General features: G+C 36.6%; 2 protein-coding genes and 2 pseudogenes across 8 annotated transcripts in view; 3 read left to right on the top strand and 1 right to left on the bottom strand.

Moving 5' to 3' along the window:
• Positions 1–21,550, top strand: part of ELF2 (E74 like ETS transcription factor 2) — a 93,695-nt gene that overhangs the window by 28,766 nt on the left and 43,379 nt on the right. For 4 of the 7 annotated variants that reach the window (XM_061142363.1, XM_061142366.1, XM_061142364.1 and 1 more), the window contains exon 4: positions 16,585–16,750. In XM_061142363.1, the coding sequence (XP_060998346.1) occupies positions 16,585–16,750 (166 nt within the window). Of the gene's footprint in view, positions 1–16,584; positions 16,751–21,550 lie in introns of those variants that run through there. The other 3 variants (XM_061142374.1, XM_061142371.1, XM_061142373.1) reach the window with 2 other exon arrangements.
• Positions 3,867–5,427, top strand: LOC133055793 (large ribosomal subunit protein uL4-like; annotated as a pseudogene).
• On the top strand, positions 8,015–8,577 carry LOC133055792 (small ribosomal subunit protein uS13-like). The gene has a single exon (XM_061140896.1). It carries the CDS (start codon positions 8,066–8,068, stop codon positions 8,522–8,524), a length of 459 nt encoding a protein of 152 aa, XP_060996879.1. The 5' UTR covers positions 8,015–8,065; the 3' UTR covers positions 8,525–8,577.
• Positions 18,917–19,052, bottom strand: LOC133057994 (U2 spliceosomal RNA; annotated as a pseudogene).

The raw sequence follows: 21,550 nt of genomic DNA, 5'->3' as shown, positions 1-21,550 counted from the left end.
TTTATTTCTCATAATTTTATTCTTGATTATGCTTTATATGAATGTGTTTTATAAAATTAGGATAATTCTATTTCTGACAAAGCAAAAAAGTAGACTGTAATCTTATTAATGAGTGTGGATATAAAAATCATAAATAAAATAGTAATACATTTATAAAATAGTCATATATTTAAAAATCCAGTTACCAAATAGGATTTAGATACATAAGGATAATCCAATTTTAAGAAAACCATCAATATATATCCCTACTAATATGACATGTGATATAGTGGTTAGGATAAAATACTTGATGAAATAGAATTTTATGAAGTTAAATATCCTTCCTGATAAAAACCCTAAATAATATGTGTGTATTTCCTTAACATTATTTAAAAAAAAATATATAAATCAAGAGCTAGAATCCTATTTAATGGTGAAATACTGGAGTATTTTCTTTGAAATTGGAGAGAAAGTCAGTATGGGCACTACTATTATTTAATATTTTCCTGTAATCAGACAAAACAATGAAAAAACATATAACTACTAAAAAGGAGATCAAATTGCTGTTTATAGATAATATGACTCACCACCCAGGAAAACCAAGGGGAAATCCATGAAAACCCATTATAGCTAATAAGAGTGCCTAATAGTTTGGTGGGTACAAAATTAACATAAAAATATCTTGCTTTCTTTTAAGGACTGTAATTAGCTAGAAAAAAATCATGGAAATAAACTGTATTTCAGAAAATTAACAAAAATGTATAAAATGTTGAGGAATAAAAGTAAAAGATATGTAGGACTTGTTTGAAGCAAACTAATTAATGACACTTAAGTAGACTTTAATAAACGAAGAGATATAGTTTGTATTTGGGTAAGAGAAATGGGAATGGTCAGTATTGTGGTCCTCCAATTAATTGTCAGTCCTCCAATTAATCTATATATTTAATTCCATCTCTATCAGATGTTAGGGCCAGTTGGGAGAAATTGATCATATGGGCCTAAAGATTGTATGGAAGAATAAACATAGAGGAGTAGCCAGAGCAGTTTTTGAGAAGGAAATACATAGCAGGTAGGTCTCATAGAAATGGGGAATTAATGCAGAAAAGATAAAAAAGGATTTAGGTATATTTAAAAACAAAATGAATGCAAGTTTTAGAGAGCATCTGCTTCCAGACAAAGAAGATTGAGACTTCTTCCACTTCAGGTTGTGATGGAACAACTGAAACCAGATTTATACTCCAACCATAAACAACTAGGAAAATGAACAAAACATATGAACCCACAGTTTTTATTTGTGCTATGGTCTTGAATGTTTGTGAACCCCTCAAAATTCATATGTTGAATCCAAACTTCCAAAGATGATTATCATTAGGAAGGTATTAGGAAGTAGGGCTTTAGGAAGGTGATTAGGTAATGAGGAAGGAACCTTTACAAATGGGGTCAATACTTTTATAAGAGGCTCTAGGGGGAAAAAAAAGGCTCTAGAGAGACCCCTTGCCCTTTCTGCCATGTGAGAACAAAAGAAGAAGTCTGTGACTTGGAAGAAGGCCCCCACTCAGTCATTCTGGTACCCTGATCTTGGATTTCCAGCCTCCAGAACTGTGAGCAATAAATTTCTGCTGTTTTTCAGTCACCTAGTCTGGTATTTGTTATAGTAACATGAATGGATTAAGACAGTTGGACCACAGACAGTGCAAGACTGTTCTTCCTGAGAAACAATTGCACTGGCTTACTGCTTGGACCTACTTTTTGGACCAAACCATGGGAAGGAGAAATCCAAGCAGAATGTGACAGTCCCACTGTATCAAGGAACCAAAATTCAGAATTTGGAGAGGCTAATGCAACTAAAAATGGGAAAACAATGGAATAGGTGGGGAAACAATGGAATAGATGAGGAAACATGGAAATAATGCAACTAATAGATAGGAAAACAAATAGATGGGAAAACTGGAAACAGTGACAGACTTTATTTTTTTGGGCTCCAGAATCACTGCAGATGGTGATTGCAGCTATGAAATTAATAAACACTTGCTTCAAAAACAAAACAAAACAAAAAACGCTTGCTCCTTGGAAGAAAAGCTATGACCAACCTAGACAGCATATTAAAAAGCAGAGGCATTACTTTGCCAACAAAGGTCCACCTAGTCAAAGCTATGGTTTTTCCAGTAGTCATGTGTGGATGTGAGAGCTGGACTATAAAGAAAGCTGAGTGCCGAAGAATTGATGGTTTGGACTGTGGTGTTGGAGAAGACTCTTGAGACTCCCTTGGACTGCAAGGAGATCCAACCAGTCCATCCTAAAGGAAATCAGTCCTGAATATTCATTGGAAGGACTGATGCTGAAGCTGAAACTCCAATACTTTGGCCACCTGATGCAAAGAACTGACGCATTGGAAAGACCCTGATGCTGGGAAAGATTGAGGGCAGGAGGAGAAGGGATTGACAGAGGATGAGATGGTTGGATGGCATCACCGACTCGATGGACATGAATTTGAGCAAAGCTCTGGGAGTTGGTGATGGACAGGGAAGCCTGGCATGCTGCAGTCCATGGAGTGGCAAAGAGTCAGACATGACTGAGCGACTGAACTGAATGCAGCTAATTTGAGGGGCAGGGTATCTGAAAGGAAGAACCTGCCCAGAGGAGGAACACAGAACTCAGCCTTTGGTTCCCCTAGTCTTTAGCTGAATGAGCTCCCAGGTATAGTAAGAAACTCCATGAAGCCAGGTAAAGGATGATCAGAAAGGTGTAAACTCAGGAACCTACTGAAAAAAATCTACATAGTTCACTCAGGGCTGGAAGATGCTAGAGTTTCAACCAGTTGGAAAAGAGAGTTTTTGTTAACTGCCCAGGGCCCTCATTAGAGATTCCAGAAGGGTCATGCCTATATAAGTGGAGCTAAACTAGCTCTGGAATAAAGGGGAGTCCAAACTTGCTCTAGAAAGATTTCAAAATAAGCCTTGAAAATTGATCCACAAGTAACATAACTGTCATAGTAAACATTATTAAAATAAGACAGCAATGTGTAAATTTCACCAAATGATGTAAATTTTACATATGAAATACCCAATCATGTTAAATGCAAGGATGCAGGAATAATATAACTTAAAACTTGGAGAAAAATTTGTCAGTGAAAATAAATAGAAATGATAGGTAATTAACAGATAAAATTTCAAAACAACTATTACAGATATGTTCAAGAAAGATAAAGAGAACATGAATCTCAGAGGAGAGGTGTAAATGACATAAAAGAACCAAGTGAAACTTCTAGAAATGAAATCTATCCTATATGAAAAGAAAAACACTGTATAGGATTACAAATAAATTAGGTACTGCATAAGAAAAGACCAGTGAATTTGAAGGATAGAAACTATATCATGAAATGCAGAAAGACTGAAAAAAGAAAAAAAGGTGAACAAAGACTTGGTTACCTGTGGGACAATATCAAGTTGTCTAACATAATGTAATTGGAGTCCCAGAATGAGAGAAGAGAACATAAAAAGCATGTAAAGAAATAATGGCTATAAAATTTCCCAAGTTTGATGAAAATATAAACCCACAGATCTGAGAAGGGGCTTCCCTGGTAGCTCGGCTGGCAAAGAATCTGCCTGCAATGCAGGAGACTCTGGGTTGATTCCTGGGTCGGGAAGATCCTGTGGAGGAAGGAATAGGCTATCCATTCCAGTATTCATGGGCTTCCCTGGGGGCTCAGACAGTAAAGTATTTGTCTGCAATGCAGGACACCTGGGTTTGATTCCTGGGTTGGGAAGATCCCCTGGAGGAGGGCATGGCAACCCACTCCAGTATCTTGCCTGGAGAATCCCTGTGGACAGAGGAGCCTGGTGGGCTACAGTCCATGGGGTCACAAAGAGATGGACATGACTGGACAACTAAGCACAGCACAGATGTAAGAATCTTAAACTCTAAATAGGATAAAGCAGAGAGTAAACAGACTGAGGTACATCATAGTAAAGCTGCTGAAAGCAAACTTCAAAAAGAAAATCTTATAAGCTTCTAGAGAACTTCTCCTCATTGAGAGGAGTGTGGCCTTCTCTCACACCATGGCTTGTGCTCATTCACTGATACCAGTACTCCAAAAAGGAGGAGTCATCTGGAAAAATGCCTCTTTTCTTGCTGTGTTCAGGTCTCCCGTTTGACCAGATATTGTGTACTTTACTCACACCAACTTGCACAAGAACAATGGACAGCTCTATGCTGCAGTGAATTAGCAGGTCATCAAACCAGTTCTGAGTCTTGGGCCACTGGCAGAGCTGTGACTCTATTTCCCAGAGTTTGAGGTGGTGGGACTCACTGTTCTGGCCAGGGTGCTTTTGGAAATATATGTTGTGGAGGCCACATGTTTGCGCTAATCAAGGCCTGGTGATGTTGGCACTTCAGACTGAACACAATGCAGAAGTGATACTCTATCTGCTCTGCACTGGCTGCCTCAGCGTTACCAGCGCTGGTTGTGTCATCTTATTGAGGAAGTTCCTGAACTTGCTTTGGTGGCTGAAGATAAAGTTGAAGGCTACAAGAAGACCAAGGAGATTGTTTTGCTTCTGAAGAAACTTAAGGCTTGGAATGATATCAAAAAGATCTGTGCTTCTCAATGAACGAGAACTGGCAAAGGCAAAATGAGAAGCTGTCACTGTATCCAGCACAGGGAACCCTGCGTCTTCTTTAATGAAGATAGTGAAATCATCAAGGCCTTCAGAGACATCCCTGAAATTACTCTGCTTAGTGTAAGCAAACTCAGTATTTGAAACTTGCTCCTGGTAGGCATGTGGGATGTTTCTGCGTTTGGACTGAAAGTGCTTTCCACAAGTTAGATGAGCTGTTTGGCACTTGGTATAAAGAGTAACTGCAAACTCCCCATTCACAAGATGCTTAATATAGACCTTTGCAGAACGTTAAAAACCCCAGAGATCCAGAGAGCTCTCCAAGCACCACATAGGAAGACTCACTGCAAAGGCCTGAAGAAGAATCCACTGAAGAACTTGAGAATCACATTGAAGCTACTAAACTCATATTCACAGACCATGTGCCAGAATACCATTCTTCTCCCGACCAAGAACCACAAAATTCAGGTGGACAGAAGCAGCATTAAAAGCCAGATCAGATGAAGAGGGGATTCCAGGCAAGAAGACTGTGGTGGAGAAGAAAGGAAAGAAGGCTCTTGGCATTAAGAAGCAGAAGCAGCTTTGAGGGGAAAAAGCTGCAGTGAAAACAAAACAAAACAAAACAAAAACCCAGCAACTGAAAGGAAACCCACAAAAAGGAAGCCCAACACAGAGAAGAAGTCTGCTGGATAAACTCAAGTTTGTTTATTCTGTAAAGGTCAAATCATTTTGGACAGTTAATTTTGAGTAAAGACCCAATCGAAGAGGTAATGAGAAGCATGGAGGAAAAAGGCTTCCAGAGGAAAAAATTCATTACCTACAGAAGAATGAAGATACGACTACAGATATCTTTATTAGAACTATGCAAGTCAGAAGATAATAACTTCCTTAAATTTCACAAAACTAAAACTTGTCAACCTACAATTACATATCCAGTGAAAATGTCCTTCAGAGTGAAGTTTTTCTCAGCCCAACATAAAGCTGAGAGCATTTATCACCAACGAATGTGTATTGTAAGAAATTTTAAAGGAAGATCTTTAGGCAGAAAGAAAATGATACCAAATTAAAGCATATGTACATAAATTTATACATAAAGCTAGAGAAATAGTTAATGTTTAGGTAAATACTTTCTAAAATTTGTTTTAAATTTTTTAAAAAGATAATTGTTTAAGACAAAAATAACAGTGCATTATACAGATATGTATGTATATAATAGCTGAATTATGGGGTTTGCAATGTGAAGAAGCAAAAGAAGTGAATGTATGACAACAGTCGAACAAAGGATAGGAGGCAGGATTGGAAACATACTACAGTGCTGTAAACTTTTTACATTAAGCATTGTTGGATATAAACTGTAATATGTTAGGAAGCCTATTGTAAGATCTGTGCTGTGCTGTGCTTAGTCGCTCAGTCCTGTCCGACTCTTTGTGACCCCATGGACTGTGGCCCACCAGGCTCCTCTGTCCATGGGGCTCTCCAGGCAAGAATACTGGAGTGGTTGCCACCCCCTCCTTCAGGGCATCTTCCCAACCCAGGGATCGAACCCAGGTCTCCCACATTGCAGATGGATTCTTTACCATCTGAGCCACCAGGGAAGCCCAAGAATCCTGGAGTGGGTAGCCTATCCCTTCTCCAGGGGAGCTTCCCAACCCAGGAATTGACCAGAGTCTGGTGCATTGCAGATGGATTCTTTACCAGCTGAGCTACCAGGGAAGCCCATTGTAAGATCTAGTGCACCACTAAAAAATAAAGAAATATAGATAGCAAGCGATTACTATATATAAATTAAATAGAATTAAAATGGATACTAAAAAAATTCTTAATTCAAAACAAGACTGAGAATGAAAGGAACAAGGAATAAATGAAGTAAATAACAGAGCAGTTGGTAGATTTAAACCTTGTTTTATTGATAATATTAAATATAAGTATTCTAAAAAGCCCAATTTAAATGAAGATATTGTTTAAAATGCAGATTAGATTTTTAAAAAAAGCCAAATCTGTTGGTTTCATGCAAAGAACTCATTTTAAATATAACCACACAGTTTAAAAGTGAAAGTATAGATACAGATGATACCATGCAAATATTAATTATAAAACAAGGTGAAGTGGTTTCAGGACAAGACCAGGGATAAAGATAGACATTTCATAAATGATAAAAGGACCATCTTCTCAAGAAGACTTAATAATCCTAAATGTTTTGCATTCAACGTGAGCGCTTCAAAATACATAAAACATAAACTGATAGAACTGAAAAGAACTGATAGAACTGAAAGAATAGATAAATCCACAGTATTAGTCAGAGTTTGCAGTATTCCTCACTCACTAATTGATAGATCGATTAGAAAATTAATGAGGGTATCAAAAACTTGAATAACAGTATGAGCTAACTTCACCTAATGGACTTCTATGAAGCACTGTGCCTAACAGTATTAGAATACATATTCAAGTGCACATGGACAGTAAGCGAAAGTAGATCATATGCTGGGTTGCACATCTCAGTAATTTTAAAAACTTTCAAAGGATCAAAATTATATAGAGAAAGTGTGACCAAAGCAGGATTATATTAGAAATTAACAAAAAAAAATGATTGCAAAATTTTTTAATACTTCCATATTAAATAGTATACTTCTATATTAATGTAACCCATGGATTAAAGAATAAATGACAAGAGAAAGTAGATGTTCAAACTGAATGAAGATGAAAGCACAGTATATCAAGTTTGAGGGATGAAGCCAAAGTGGTGCTTAGAGGAATGTTTATAGCTTCATATATTTACCTTGGAAAAGGAAAATCAATCTTAAGGTTTTGCCTCAACAAGCTAGAATATGAAGATCAAATCAAATCCAAAGTAGAAGGAGCAAAGTAATAAAAATAAAAACAAAATCAATGAAGTTGAAAGTGGACAATTTCTAAGTAGACTGCACAAGAAAAAGGCAAAATACACTAATATCAAGAATGAAAGATACATTATTATAGACAGTAAACATTAAGAAGAACTTTAGGCCAATAAGTTTGATAACTTAGATGAAATGGGCCAATTCCTTGAAAGTCGTTCCAAAAGGAAAAGCAGGCCTGCATAGCCCTCTATTTTTTAAATAAGAAATCTTTTAAAAAGATATCTTTTAAATAAGAAATCTTTTAAAAAAGTATCTTTCAAATAAGATATTTAAGTAACCTTTGGATTTGTAGTCAAGGTCTTTCCTGCAAAGAAAACTACAGAGCTAAATGGCTTTCTTGATCTGCTAAATGTTTATGGAAGAAGTAATACCCATTCTACACAACTCTTTTAGAAAATAGAGGACAAGAGAATTTTATGAGGTCAGAATTACCCTAATATCAAGACCAGACAGATTTTATAGGAAAAGAAAACTACATGTCCATATTCTTCATGAACATAGAATCAAACATTCTTGATAAAATACTTGCAGTCTTCCACTGGAGGCCTACACGCCGCCGCTGGGGCCGCCGCCATGTCTCTAGTAATTCCTGAGAAGTTCCAGCACATCTTGCGAGTACTCAACACCAACATCGATGGGCGGTGGAAAATTGCCTTTGCCATCACTGCAATTAAGGGTGTGGGGCGAAGATATGCTCATGTGGTGTTGAGGAAAGCAGACATCGACCTCACCAAGAGGACAGGAGAGCTCACCGAGGATGAGGTGGAACGTGTGATCACCATTATGCAGAATCCACGCCAATACAAGATCCCAGACTGGTTCTTAAATAGACAGAAGGACGTGAAGGACGGAAAATACAGCCAGGTCCTGGCCAACGGTCTAGACAACAAACTCCGTGAAGACCTGGAGCGACTGAAGAAGATTCGGGCCCACAGGGGGCTGCGCCACTTCTGGGGACTTTGCGTCCGAGGCCAGCACACCAAGACCACAGGACGCCGTGGTCGCACTGTGGGTGTGTCCAAGAAGAAATAATGTGTGGGCGTTGTGTTAATAAATAGTTTATGCAGTTAAAAAAAAAAAAAAAATCCCGGGGCATATAAAAGGGATCATATGTCTCAAATGGGGTTTATCCCAGGGAGGTAGGTTTAATCAATTAGTGTAATTTTCCATGTTAACAAAGGAAAATGGAAAAATCATGTGATCGTATCAGTAGCAGCTTAAAGCCCATTTGCTAAAAGCCAACACCTATTGTACAAATTCCATAAACTAGTCATAAAGGGCCGCTTTCTTAGTCTGGTAAGTACATATGTGAAAAACCCACAGTAAACATACTTAACGGAAAAGGACAATGTTTTCCTTTTAAGGTTGAGAACAAGGCAGGGGTGTCTGCTCTAACCACTTCTGTTCAACACTGCACTGGCAAAATTGGTACAGGGCAAGAAAAATTAAAGACTTACAGATCGGAAAAGAAGAAATAAAACTGTCTTTATTGCTAAATGATGCAATCATATACATAGAAACTCCTAAGAACTCTGTGAAACTGGTAATAAGTAAATGTAGAATAGGTGTCTATGTAAAAATCAGTTGTATTTATATATTCTGGCAAAGTGCAATTCAGAAAGTAAATTTAAAAAGCAATACTATTTAACAGCAGCATAAGACCAAAGGGTTAAGTTTAATGAAATCTGTACATAGAAAACTACAAAATACTGTTGAGACAAATTTAGTTCAGTTTAGTTGCTCAGTCGTGTTCAACTCTTTGCGACCCCATGGACTACAGCATGCCAGACTTCCCTGTCCATCACCAACTCCCAGAGCTTGCTCAAACTCATGTCCATCGAGTTGGTGATGCCATCCAACCATCTCATCCCCTTCTCCTTCTGCCTTCAATCTTTCCCAGCATCAGGGTCTCTTCCAATAAGTCAGTTCTTCACATCAGGTGGCCAAAGTATTGGAGTTTCAGCTTCAGCATCAGTCCTTCCAATGAATATTCAGGACTGATTTCCTTCAGGATTGACTGGTTGGATCTCCTTGCAGTCCAAGGGACTCTCAAGAGTCTTCTCCAACACCACAGTTCAAAAGCATCAATTCTTCAGCACTCAGCTTTCTTTATAGTCCAACTCTCATATCCATACATGACTACTGGAAAAACCATAGCTTTGACTAGATGGAACTTGGTTGGCAAAGCAATGCTAGGTTGGTCATAGCTTTTCTTCCAAGGAGCAAGTGTCTTTTAATTTCATGGCTGCAATCACCATCTGCAGTGATTCTGGAGCCCAAAAAAATAGTCTGTCACTGTTTCCATTGTTTCCCCATCTATTTGTCATGAAGTGATTGGACCGGATGCCATGGTCTTAGTTTTTTGAATGTTTTGTTTTTAGCCAGCTTTTTCTCTCTCCTCTTTCACTTTCCTCAAGAGGCTTGGTTCCTCTTTGCTTTCTGCCATGAGGGTGTTGTCATTTGCATATCTGAGGTTATTGATATTTCTCCTGGCAATCTTGACTCCAGCTTGTGCTTCATCCAGCCTGGTATTTCACATGATGTACTCTGCACATGAGTTAAATAAGCAGGGTGACAACATACAGCCTTGACATACTCCTTTCCCAATTTGGAGCCAGTCTGTTCCATGTCTGGTTCTAACTGCTGCTTCTTGACCTGCATATAGATTTCTAGGAGGCAGGTAAAGTGGTCTGGTATTTCCATCTCTTTCAGAATTTTCCAGTTTGTTGTGATCCACATAGTCAAAGGCTTTGGCATAGTCAATAAAGCAGAAGTAGATATTTTTCTGGAACTCTCTTGCTTTTTCTATGATCCAATGGCTGTTAGCAGTTTGATCTCTGGTTCTTTTGTGTTTTCTAAATCCAGCTTGAACATCTGGAATTTCTTGGTTCATGTACTGTTGATGCCTGGCTTGAAGAATTTTGAGCATTACTTTGCTAGTGTGTGAGATGAGTGCATTTGTGCAGTAGTTTGAACATTCTTTGGCATTGCCTTTTTTAAAGATTGGAATGAAAACTGACCTTTTCCAGTCCTGTGACTACTGCTGAGTTTTCCAAATTTGCTGGCATATGATTGCAGCACTTTAACAGCATTATCTTTTAGGATTTGAAATAGCTCAGCTGGGTATTCAATCACCTCCACTAGCTTTGTTTGTAGTGATGCTTCCTAAGGCCCTGTTGATTTCTCATTCCAGGATGTCTGGCTCTAAGTGAGTGATCACACCATGGTGGTTATCTGGGTCATGAAGATTTTTTTTTGTATAGTTCTTTGTATTCTTTCCATCTCTTCTTAATCTCTTCAGTTTCTGTTAGGTCCATACCATTTCTGTCCTTTATTATGCTCATCTTTGCCTGAAATGTTCCCTTGGTATCTCTCATTTTCTTAAGAGATCTGTAGTCTTTCCTGTTCTACTGTTTTCCTCTATTTCTTTGCATTGATCACAGAGGAAAGCTTTCTTATCTCTCCTTGCTCTCCTTGAGAGAAATTAAACATTTGAATAAATGGAGGAATATAACATAGGTGTGGATCAGAAGATTTATGGCTTAAAAACAGAGTTGGAGGGCTTACACACCTGATTTAAAGACTTACTGTTAAGATCCAGTAATTGAGATAGTGTGATGTTGGTATACTGACAGACCTGTGGATCAGTGGAACATCGCATAGTCCTGTGTAAGACTGATTGATTTTCAGTAATGGTGCTAATGTAATTCAGTGGAGAAAGGATAGTCATTTTAACAGATGAGGTGGAACAACTATATCCCTATGCAAATAAATGAACTACAGTCCTTTCTTGCATCATACACAGTGACAAACTCCAAATGTATTATATAATTAAATGTTTAAATAGTGTAAATGGAGAAAAATGAGGAAATTTTCTCAGCCTTGAAACAGGCAATAATTCCTTAGATTGAATATAAAACACATGAACCTTAAAAGAAAAAAATGATAAAATTCATTTAAATGAAAAGCTTCTATTCCTTAAAAATATCCCATTAATAAAATGAAAGGGCAGGAATTCCCTGGTGGTCCATTGGTTAGGATTACGGGCTTCCACTGCAGGGGGCTCAGGTTCTATCCCTGGTGTGGAACTAAGATCCTTTATGCTGTGTGGTGAGGGGGAGGGAGGAAAAGGCAAACCAAAGGTTGGAAAGGAGTTACAGCACATAACCTGTATTCAGAATATATAGAAGGACTTATATTCAGATGATATATAATAATAAGTTGGAGATAATCCATTAAAATTAGAAAAAGATTTGAGCTGATAACTATATGAATGGCTAATAAGCACACTTTTAAAATGCACAATATTATTAGCCATCAGGGAAACACAAAGTGAAAACACAAGGAAATACTACTACATAGAGAATGGTGAAAATTGCAGAGCATGTTTGGAGAGGAATTGGAACTGAACCTTTCATACATTACTAGTGGGAATGTAAAACAATGTGACCACTTTGCAAAATAATTTGACAGTCCTTTTAAAACTAGATGTACAATTACCATATGATCTGGTAATTTGATTTGTAGGTAAATATTTAATGGAAAAGGAAGGAGAGGAACAGCAAGACATTACTAGGAGTATTGCTGCTGTTTAGTCACTAAGTCGTGGCCAACTCTTTGTGACCCCATGGATTGTAGCCTGCCAAGCTTCTCTGTCCATAGGATTTTCCAGGCAAGATTATTGGAGTGGGCTGCCATGCACTTCTCCAGGGGATCTTTCTGACCCAGAGACTGAGCTTGTGTCTCCTGCTTGGCAGGCAGATTCTTTACCACTGTGCCACCTGGGAAGCCCCAATAGAAGTGTTAAAGCTCTGTGTAGAGAGGTCTGTCAATACGGTGGGAGTCTCAGCAATAAAAAGAAATGATCTACTGAACATGCAATGACAAGTATAAATCTTAACATTATGCTAACTTAACTCAAATACAAAAGAGCAAAACTGTTGACTTCATATATATGAAATTTTAGAAAAAGAAAATTTATGGAGATAGAAAGACCTGTGATTGTCCACGTGGGTGGATGGGGGAGTAGGTGGTGGTATGGTGGTGATTGTGAGAGTTTGACTGGTATGAGGGGTGCAAGGGAGCCTCCTGGGGTTATAGAAGTATTCTATTTCTTGATGGTGATGATCGTTACAGGAATTTCTACATTTACAGAAATCCATAGAACTGTACACTTAAAATGGTTGCATTTTATTTACATAAAAATACATCGGTAAAGTTGATTAAAACTAAATAATTTATTTTATTAGTTGATATATTATCCTGCTAGTTTTATAATACTGAAATGATATTTCTTTTTAAATTACCCCTATAAGTTTTAATATATATATCATTTAGTAATTGTTATTTTTCCTTTGTTTTTTCATTTGTTCTCTTTTTTTTGTCATTGTTATATTTAAGTGGGAAAAAAAGTATTTTGATTTTTCTTATACAGGATTATTGTAAAAAACAAATTCAGATACACTCAGAAATGAAAATTCCTTTTATCTTCTCACCTGTCCTACAGTGTTATTAATAGTTTGAAGTATATTCTTCAGATTTTTTATTACATATGTAAAACAAATATGTTTATAAATAGAATCATACAGAAGGACTGTTCTGTTAATCATTTCCCTCTGACTTATTTGTATCATTACTTGAACCAAACTACAAGTCCTTAAAATGACAGTTTAGTTTATATGAGGTGTATATTGTTGAGGAGGATACAGTAATTGACTCTTGATGTAAAAATGGGCTTTTGATCTCAGTCCTCTTAGTGTCTTGTCAAGGAGTTGGATATGTAAACAGGTAATTATAATACAGGATAATGTACAGTGGTGATAATAGGGAAACAACTTTTTCTAGAAGTATTTGGTATGGAAAAATTGATTCAGATTAGAGGATTGTAGAAGACCCTGTGGATCTGTGCCCTGAGTGGATAAAAAGGATTTGGACAGATAATGGAAGCAAAAAATCATGGAAATTTCACTTTTGGGAACAGTAGACACTTACTGTGTCACAGTTCTGCAGGCTAGGAGTTTGAAAACAAGGTTGGTGGAGTTGATTCTTTCTGAGGGCTGTGAGAGAGAATGTCTCCCACTCCTCTTTGTTAGCTTTTGGCAGCTTCAGGTGTTCCTTGGCTTGGAGTTGGTCTCCCTGTGTCCAACTCTTTGCAGCCCCAAGCAGTGCAGCCCACCAGGCTCCTCTGCCCATGGGATTCTCTAGGCAAGAATATAGGAGTGGGTAGCCATTCCCTTCTTCAGGGGACCTTCCTGACCCAGTGATCGAACCCAGGTTTCCTGCATTGCAGTCAAGTTCTTTACCGTCTGCGCCACCAGGGAAGCCCATGCTTCTCATTAATCACTCTTATTTAACTGGGTGGTGCTGTCAGCAGGCTGTGATTATAAAGCTGATCAAGAAGCATGATCAGCATGAAGATTCACCTGTCACTGTATCCAATTGGTGAAAAAGAATTTTTTTCTAATGTTTAAAAGTTGTACTCATTTCTTGCCTTATACACAGTAAATTCAAGGTTAATATTCAATATGTACTTTCTTTTAAAAAATTCACCATTATCTTTGCTTTGTAATTTATTTAAAAAATTTGTGCAATATTTTACACAAAATGAAGAGTATATAAGATAATATGTTTCAATTTAAGAGTAACAAAAAGAGGACATATGATCTATCATTCAGGTTAAAAAACAGAAATTATTGGCATTTTAGAACACTAAGTGTGCCGCACCTCCTGTCCCCATTCCTGTTCCCTGAGGTGCCATGATCCTGACTTAATGTGCTAACAGTCTTTTATTTTTCTTTATAGTTTTATTCTCTCTGGATATCTCCTAGACAACATATTATTTACTTTGAGAAAATGCGTAGTGGACTTGGCTTTAGAGTTAGGAAGGGACAGCATTACCATAGTTAGTAAAAGCTTCTGGGAGACAAGCTGACTAGTCTGACATCGGATTCACTGAACTTCTAGAGATTCTACTCAGGTAATCCTTAAGCAGTGTAATGAGTTAGTTCTGGAAACATAAGGCCATCTTGATCAGATACATGGCAGTGCTAGGGTATGGGCTTGGTATTGCAGCCTTCTTCAATAGGTATGTGATCATATGGAAAGAGTGCTATTGTGCCGTTGTTTATTTTTGATTTTTGAGCTCTTTGTGGTCTTCCAAAACTTAGGAGTAGATTAAATAAAGCAGAATACATCTGGGAGGTTCTCAGCTGATCCAGGTAGCAAGGGAAGGTGGGGTGAGTAAATATATCAAGACAAGCCAAATATAAATAAAAATCTGGAATAGGCTTATGGGCATCCTTTCCCTAGGGACCAGTGTCAGTGGTCATCTTGGTGATGACAGTTTATCCTGCTGTCTCAGGAGTTACTTTGCTACAACTGAACTAGTTGCCCTTCAGATGCAGTGCACAGCTGGCATCCTGGAACCTCTCTTCACAATCCCATCCTCCTAAACATTGCTATTGCCTCTCTCCCGTATTAGACCTTCTATATTCTAGGTTATCATCCTTATTAAACTTTTACTTTTTTAGTGAAATACACTCTCCAGTTTCTTCTTGAGAAAAGATGCAGGGAAGGTAAACATTTTGAGATCTCTCATGTCTGAGACAATATCTTTACTTTTTCATAAGATGGTTTGGGTGCAGAATTCTAGATTGGAAATAATTTTCCTTTATAATTTTGAAGAAATGGTTCCGTTGTCATCCGTCTTCCTTCCAGTATGACTGTGGAGAAGACTGAAGTCTGAGTCCTGATTCTTTGTATGTGACCTGTATTTTCTTTCAGGAATCTTAGAGAATCCTCTTTTTGTTCCTTAATTGTGATATTTCACAGTGGCGTGCCTCAGTGTCGGTCTCATTCTTTATTTGTTTATACTTAACACTTGGTAGATGTTTTTAAATGGTCACCTCATATCCTTCCATACTAGGAAAATTTCTGAAATTCTTTTATTTCGTTCCAACTTTTTTCTTCCCCTGTTTTCTTTTTCTGAAACTCCTGTTATTCAGGAGCTTGGTATTGATCATTGGTCGTCTTGGACTGATCCTCTAGTAGTGTTCCCGTTTCTCTCCTCTTTTTTCTCTGGTTCCTGGAAGACTGCCTCAGTTTTATCCTCTGTGCCTCATTTTAGCTATTGTGTTTTTAATTTCTCAAAACTCTTTATTTTTTAATGTTCTTTATTAAATTGTATTTTGTTCCTGCTTTTTGGATATATCTTCTCTTATTTCTATGAAGAATGTAAATTTATAAATGTATATGTAAGTAACTGGTATGCTTTGTGTTAGAGGTTTTTGCTTGGATGACTAGTAATACTTGGCTGTCTGCTCATGGTTAAAAGTGGAGGACTAAGAAGCTGATTGGGAACTCTACTTTGGGTACAGAATTGATACTAGTAAATGTGCCTATGTACCTCAAAGATGCTCTTGTTTTTCTCTCTCCAGAAAGTAACTCTCCAATCTTCTGCTGAGGTGGGGAAGGGCCGGTTGCCTAGCATCATGGAGAAGGGAGCAGGTCTAGGAATAAAAGTGCTTTTCAAACAACTTTAATGGAATCTTCCTTGTTTTAACCCCCCTCTTCTTTCTCCACCACCTGCTGCTCCTCTATTTCCAGAAGTAATTGGTATTGCCTTCTGTGGATTCTCCAGTGTAAAGTGTGTTGTGTCTCATTTATTTTTTGCTGCCAGGCTATGATTTGGCTTTCCTCGGTCTGCTAAACCACTTATTAATATTCATCCATTCACTATCAGTCTTTCAAGATTTTGTTGCTCTTATCTCTTCTTATGAGTTTATGTCTAAAAGTCTTTTATTGCATTTTAGTGGGTTTTCATGATAGAGTGAAATTATATGCATGTTTTTAATTTGCCATCTTAATCCTAAAGCCCTGACTTTTAAAATGTTTAACATATGTCTCACCTTTTGAGACTTGAAAAGATTATTAAAATGAACCCTATTCATCTCTTGCTTTGGTTTTTACATTCATATTTATAATACATGAAACTCATTTGAACTCCTTGAGACTATATGAACTCAAGGATTTATAAATGAATTCAGAGTTTGTGAATAAAGAAGTTGATTGTTTTTTTAAATTTACTCTTGTAGGAAAGTGGAAAGGTTTCTGAATATCCAGCAGTGATTGTGGAGCCAGTTCCAAGTGCCAGATTAGAGCAGGGCTATGCAGCCCAGGTTCTGGTTTATGATGATGAGACTTATATGATGCAAGATGTGGCAGAAGAACAAGAAGTTGAGACCGAGAATGTGGAAACAGGTAGACATCTCATAAAATGTTCATTATTTTTAACTTTCTCATTTTGTAAGTGTCAACATAACTATTGCCAGTTGAATAATATACCGAAAAATCTCTTTTTAATGCTATTTAACATAGCTTGGAAATGAGTGAAACATTTCTTAAGAGAGTTTATATTTATAGGAAGTTCTACATAATTCTTTGAGGTATAACAATCTCATATCATTGACTCTAAATTACAGACCGATAATAATATAACTATTTTTGTCATTTTTTCCGGGGAGTGGCAATTTTGACTAGTTGTTATTTGTAGAAGTCAGTAGACCAGTATATGATTTTTCTTAATTAAAAAAATAAAGTGTCCTCATTTCATAGCAGATTAGTTTCTTTTAACCAGTAGCATTAGAGCAGTATCATTTCTTTTTCTCTAGCTCAAAAGCGTCTTTGTGGTAGTGTATCAAATTCCTCTTTGCTTTTTTGTCTTCTTAGAAATTTTGAGAAAAAAAAAATTTTTGGTATTTCAGTAAGTCTGTGGTGAGATAACTGTATGTTTAGTTGGGTATTAGTATGTATAATTCTTGGAGAAACCTTTTCATTTTTGCCATTGACCATAAAGAAAAAAGGATTTTTTTTACCAGAAAGATTGTAGTGACAATTTTATAAAATAAACATTAAAATTTTTCTTTATTAGTTAATAGGAAAATAAATCCTTATATTTGGTTTGCAATCCTAATAAAAATTTCTAGTACTTCAGATAAATTTCTTTAAATGTAGCAGAATCTCATGATTAAAAAATTTTTACTTGATGTCTTTCGGCTTATTGAGGCCCAGTTGTACCCCCTGGGACTCTTAGCTTCCTTCAGCTTAAACCTGTTCTTCCTCAACAGTTTTATTTTTTGTTGAGCTGGGGGATTGAAACTTACCTTGCTCTTTGGAGGTACAATGATGACAGCCCTGCCGGCAAACCCCGTGTGCAGTGGTAATCAAGTCATTTTATTAAAACAGATAGCTAAACACTTCATAAAGACTTCGTGGCTATAGTCTGGAGTGGTACTTGATTTACAGTGCAAGTAGCAGGAAGATACTTTTTTTTTTGAGAGCTTGGAGAGTTTTCCAGTCTAAAGCTACAAGTTTAGTGGCGGAGATGAATTTTCCTCTTGAGGAAAAGAAGAGCACTTATAAAAGTATTATGCAGGATGATATTTTGAAGTAGATATTGTAACTGATTTTATTATAGGAGCATAACTAAATAGAACTAATGAAACAAGGAAAGTGTGATAGCTTAAGTTGAATAAAAAAAAAACTGATTGAAATTTCTGGGAAATGTTTTGATCAAAAAAAAAATAAGAAAAGCCATGATTTTGGTGGTAAATTGGAAGCTTGGAAAAATGAAAATTATAGTGCTAAATTTGTATCAGTAGAAATTTAAATTCACATTAACATACCAGAGCATGTTCACCAGATCTTACTGGTTATACAGTTAATGGTCAACAGTTCATTAATTTAATATTAATTAATTAATTAATATGGCAAAAAGAATTCCAAATAGGAAGTGGATATAATCCATTTAAGGGATTTTATTTTCTTCTTGAACTCACTGAGGGGTGATGATATAGTTTGCATTACAGAGATAAAAGTGATTATTTATAATTTCAAAAAAGAGGATATACATCGCTTCTCGGTCTTTTGGCTAAGATCAAGTGCGAAAAAGAGGATATACAAAGTCTGGATAAAAGAACTATTACTTTAATGGCATTATGAAAGTAGTTTTTGAATACTTGATAATATTTTTTAGATTTATTTTTCTTCAACACTAAAAGGAAATTTTAATAAATAGCTTACATTATTCTGAAACAGTCTAAAAGTACTGAGAAGTTCATCTTACATTTTGTTTTTAATTCCATTCTGGCTCATGGATTTTAAAACTCGTTTTACTTCTGAAATCCATATTACTTAAAATATAGAATAGGATAGTGTAGCTATTCTTGGCTTTCTTTACAGAACAACACTGTAAGATATGGCATTCAAATATAACATTTTTAAAAACAATGCCAAATTCAGAATGAAAACTACTGACTCATACATTTGTAATCAGAACACTCACATTTATTCATCATAAGGCATGCAGAACTTGGAAACTACAATATACTAATTTATTTAAAAATGCCCTGGCTCATAGTAACTTAGTAAGATTGTTAATATACATAGATTAGTTTAAAATCAGTTAATCTGAGCTGAATTGTGTTTTTTCTTGAAGACTGAAATGCAGTTTTACATGAGTTAAAATCTACACTTGATCTTAGCCAAAAGGCCGAGAAGCGATGAGTTAAAATCTAAATAAATTTTAATTCTCCTGATATCTAGAACCTACACAGATGAATAAAGGTTGTTATGACTTATTGTAATACATGTTTCCTTTTAGTGGATTTGGATCAGGTTCATTTCTTGTGGTGATAATAAATATTTCATTTAAATCTCAGATATATGTAGGTTTTGGAGAAGAAAATAATTGGGAAGGAAAGGAAAGGAATATTTATAAGATGGCTGTAGCAGTTTCTGTTTGGTGAATTGGTAGAAATGAGATCTGTATAGAAAAGAGTGCCTTTTGCCCATCTGGGAAACACTTCTTGGAATGATCCTACATTATCATTTAGATTACATTAGTCCACAAATGTTCATAATTGTGTTTATTGATCTGTTATGTCAGTTCTCTGTATGTTTTCATTGAAGTTTTTCTTCTTTTATTCCTTTATACCCATACATACATGTCTTTATGAGAAGCAGTATTCATAGTGTCATCCAGGCAGGAGTACTAAAATCATACAATGATGTACATTTATCTGTCTTCATTATTTTGTCTATAAAATGATTTATTTTGTTAGTGATAACTGTACACTGTCTTTCTTCACTTTTTTTATAGACTGAACATCTTCATTTCCCTCACAGAGCTTGTGTGTAATAGTAATCTTCTCTTAAGTTATATAGGAAAACCCAAATATATTTGAAACTTTAAAAAAGCAGACATATTCATCTAAACCTATAAGTTGCTTTTTGATGATAGCTAAAGTTTAGTAATCATAAGGAACTTTTGTGAAATAGTGACAAAGTATGGATGAAGGGTGGTCTTGACTGTGGCAGACTGAAATGCCTTTGCCAGAGGCTGCAGACTCCAGCAGTTCTAGGAGGCTGCTGGGGAGACTGATGTGTTGAGTTGGGGGTGGAGAGGCATCTCTTGGATTCCCTACTAAGATGTGCAAATCAGTTTTTATGTTCACTCTTTAAAAAAATACATATATAAATAATATAAATTTTAAAAGGTTGTTACAGATTACCATGTAAAAAGTAATGTTTATACCAATACAATCAATAGTAAGTTTTCTTAGAAAACTTTTAAAACTTGCCTGAAAAGATGGAGCTGTTTAGCACCTGCTTCTTCATTTTGTACCTTAACTTAAACTATATTTATACTCATAACCCTCCAATTTGTGAAAACATATTAGTAAATATTTTGTGTTTGTTATGTGCCAGGGCACTGTGTTCAACATGTTTGTTTCCCACAAGGAGGTAGTAATTTATATTTTGTGGAGATAAGATACATGTATTATAAAAAAATATAAACCAACATAAAATCAACTGAGCACTATTTATAAATTCAAAGAAATGTTCAGAAGAGGAAAGTCCAATTACAGGATTAGGGAATGTTTTAGAGAAAGTAAAGGAGGAAGACAAATGATAGAATTTGGATGAGGTAGCAGGTAGGCGAATGGCATGTAGAATGAGGGAAATATAGTTAACAAATGGGTGGAATGTAGAAATTCAAGATACGTTTAGGAGATACTGAGTAAATGAGATATTAATAGGTTCCATTAAGAATTGTGACTAGTGTGTGATTTGAACTTAAGAGTTAGTAATTAAGCATATAATAAACGGCAAGATCTGGAGGGTTTTGAGTAGATGCTCATAGATGATTAGTATCTCGGTACACAGGATGAACTGTAACGGTGAAGCCGAAAGACCAGCTGTTGTGGTACGAGGCAGGGACGGCTTGAGAAGCGCTGAGATGAGGTAGGGGCAACAGGGGCCTTCTCAGGGGGCGCTGATGGTGAAGAGCCCCCCGCCCAGTGTGGGGGACTGAGACCTGGGTTCAGCTCCTGGTCCAGGGAGATCCCCTTGAGGAGAAAGGGCACTCCACTCCAGTGTTCTTGCCGAGAGAATCCCGTGGACTGCAGAGAGCTGGACACGACTGAGCGTCCGAGCTCATGCACAGAAGCAGTAGGAACAGAAGGGGCTTATATAAGCAAATACTACTATGTAAGATCTAATAAGACTTGGCATGATAGATTATGAGAAGAAACAGAATTAATTAAGATATTACTCAGTTTTTTTACCTTAATAATGATGAAAGTATCATAAAGGAGTTTGGGGAAAGCACATAAGTTTGACAATAAGCATGTTGATTTTGATTTGAAGCAGGGCATCTGAGGGGATATATTTAGGTATTTAAAAAGACATGTAAATGTATAGTCAGTATCCCATCACAAAAGAGAGGGCATATTCAAATTGGGATAATTTAAAGAATGTTTTAATAAATGGATAGTTACAAATATGTCAGCGAGTGTAGGGTGACCATAAGTAATAGCATGGTACTCGTGAGCTAGCAGTAATAGAGTTATTTCTGTCCTTTGGCCCAAGGGCCAGAGGGAAGGGTTACTGGAACCCAGAAGAAGAGAGCCCTGGAGAGAGGGTTACCTTGAGAGGGTCTGGAACCTTTGGTCAAAGGACATAGCTGACTTGAGGGCAGTACCACCTAGAAGGAGCCCA

The sequence above is a fragment of the Dama dama genome, chromosome 5 (genome assembly GCF_033118175.1).
Source record: "Dama dama isolate Ldn47 chromosome 5, ASM3311817v1, whole genome shotgun sequence".
NCBI lineage: Eukaryota > Metazoa > Chordata > Mammalia > Artiodactyla > Cervidae > Dama > Dama dama.
Note: the sequence above shows the minus strand (reverse complement) of the source record. Positions and strands in the feature narration are given on the sequence as shown.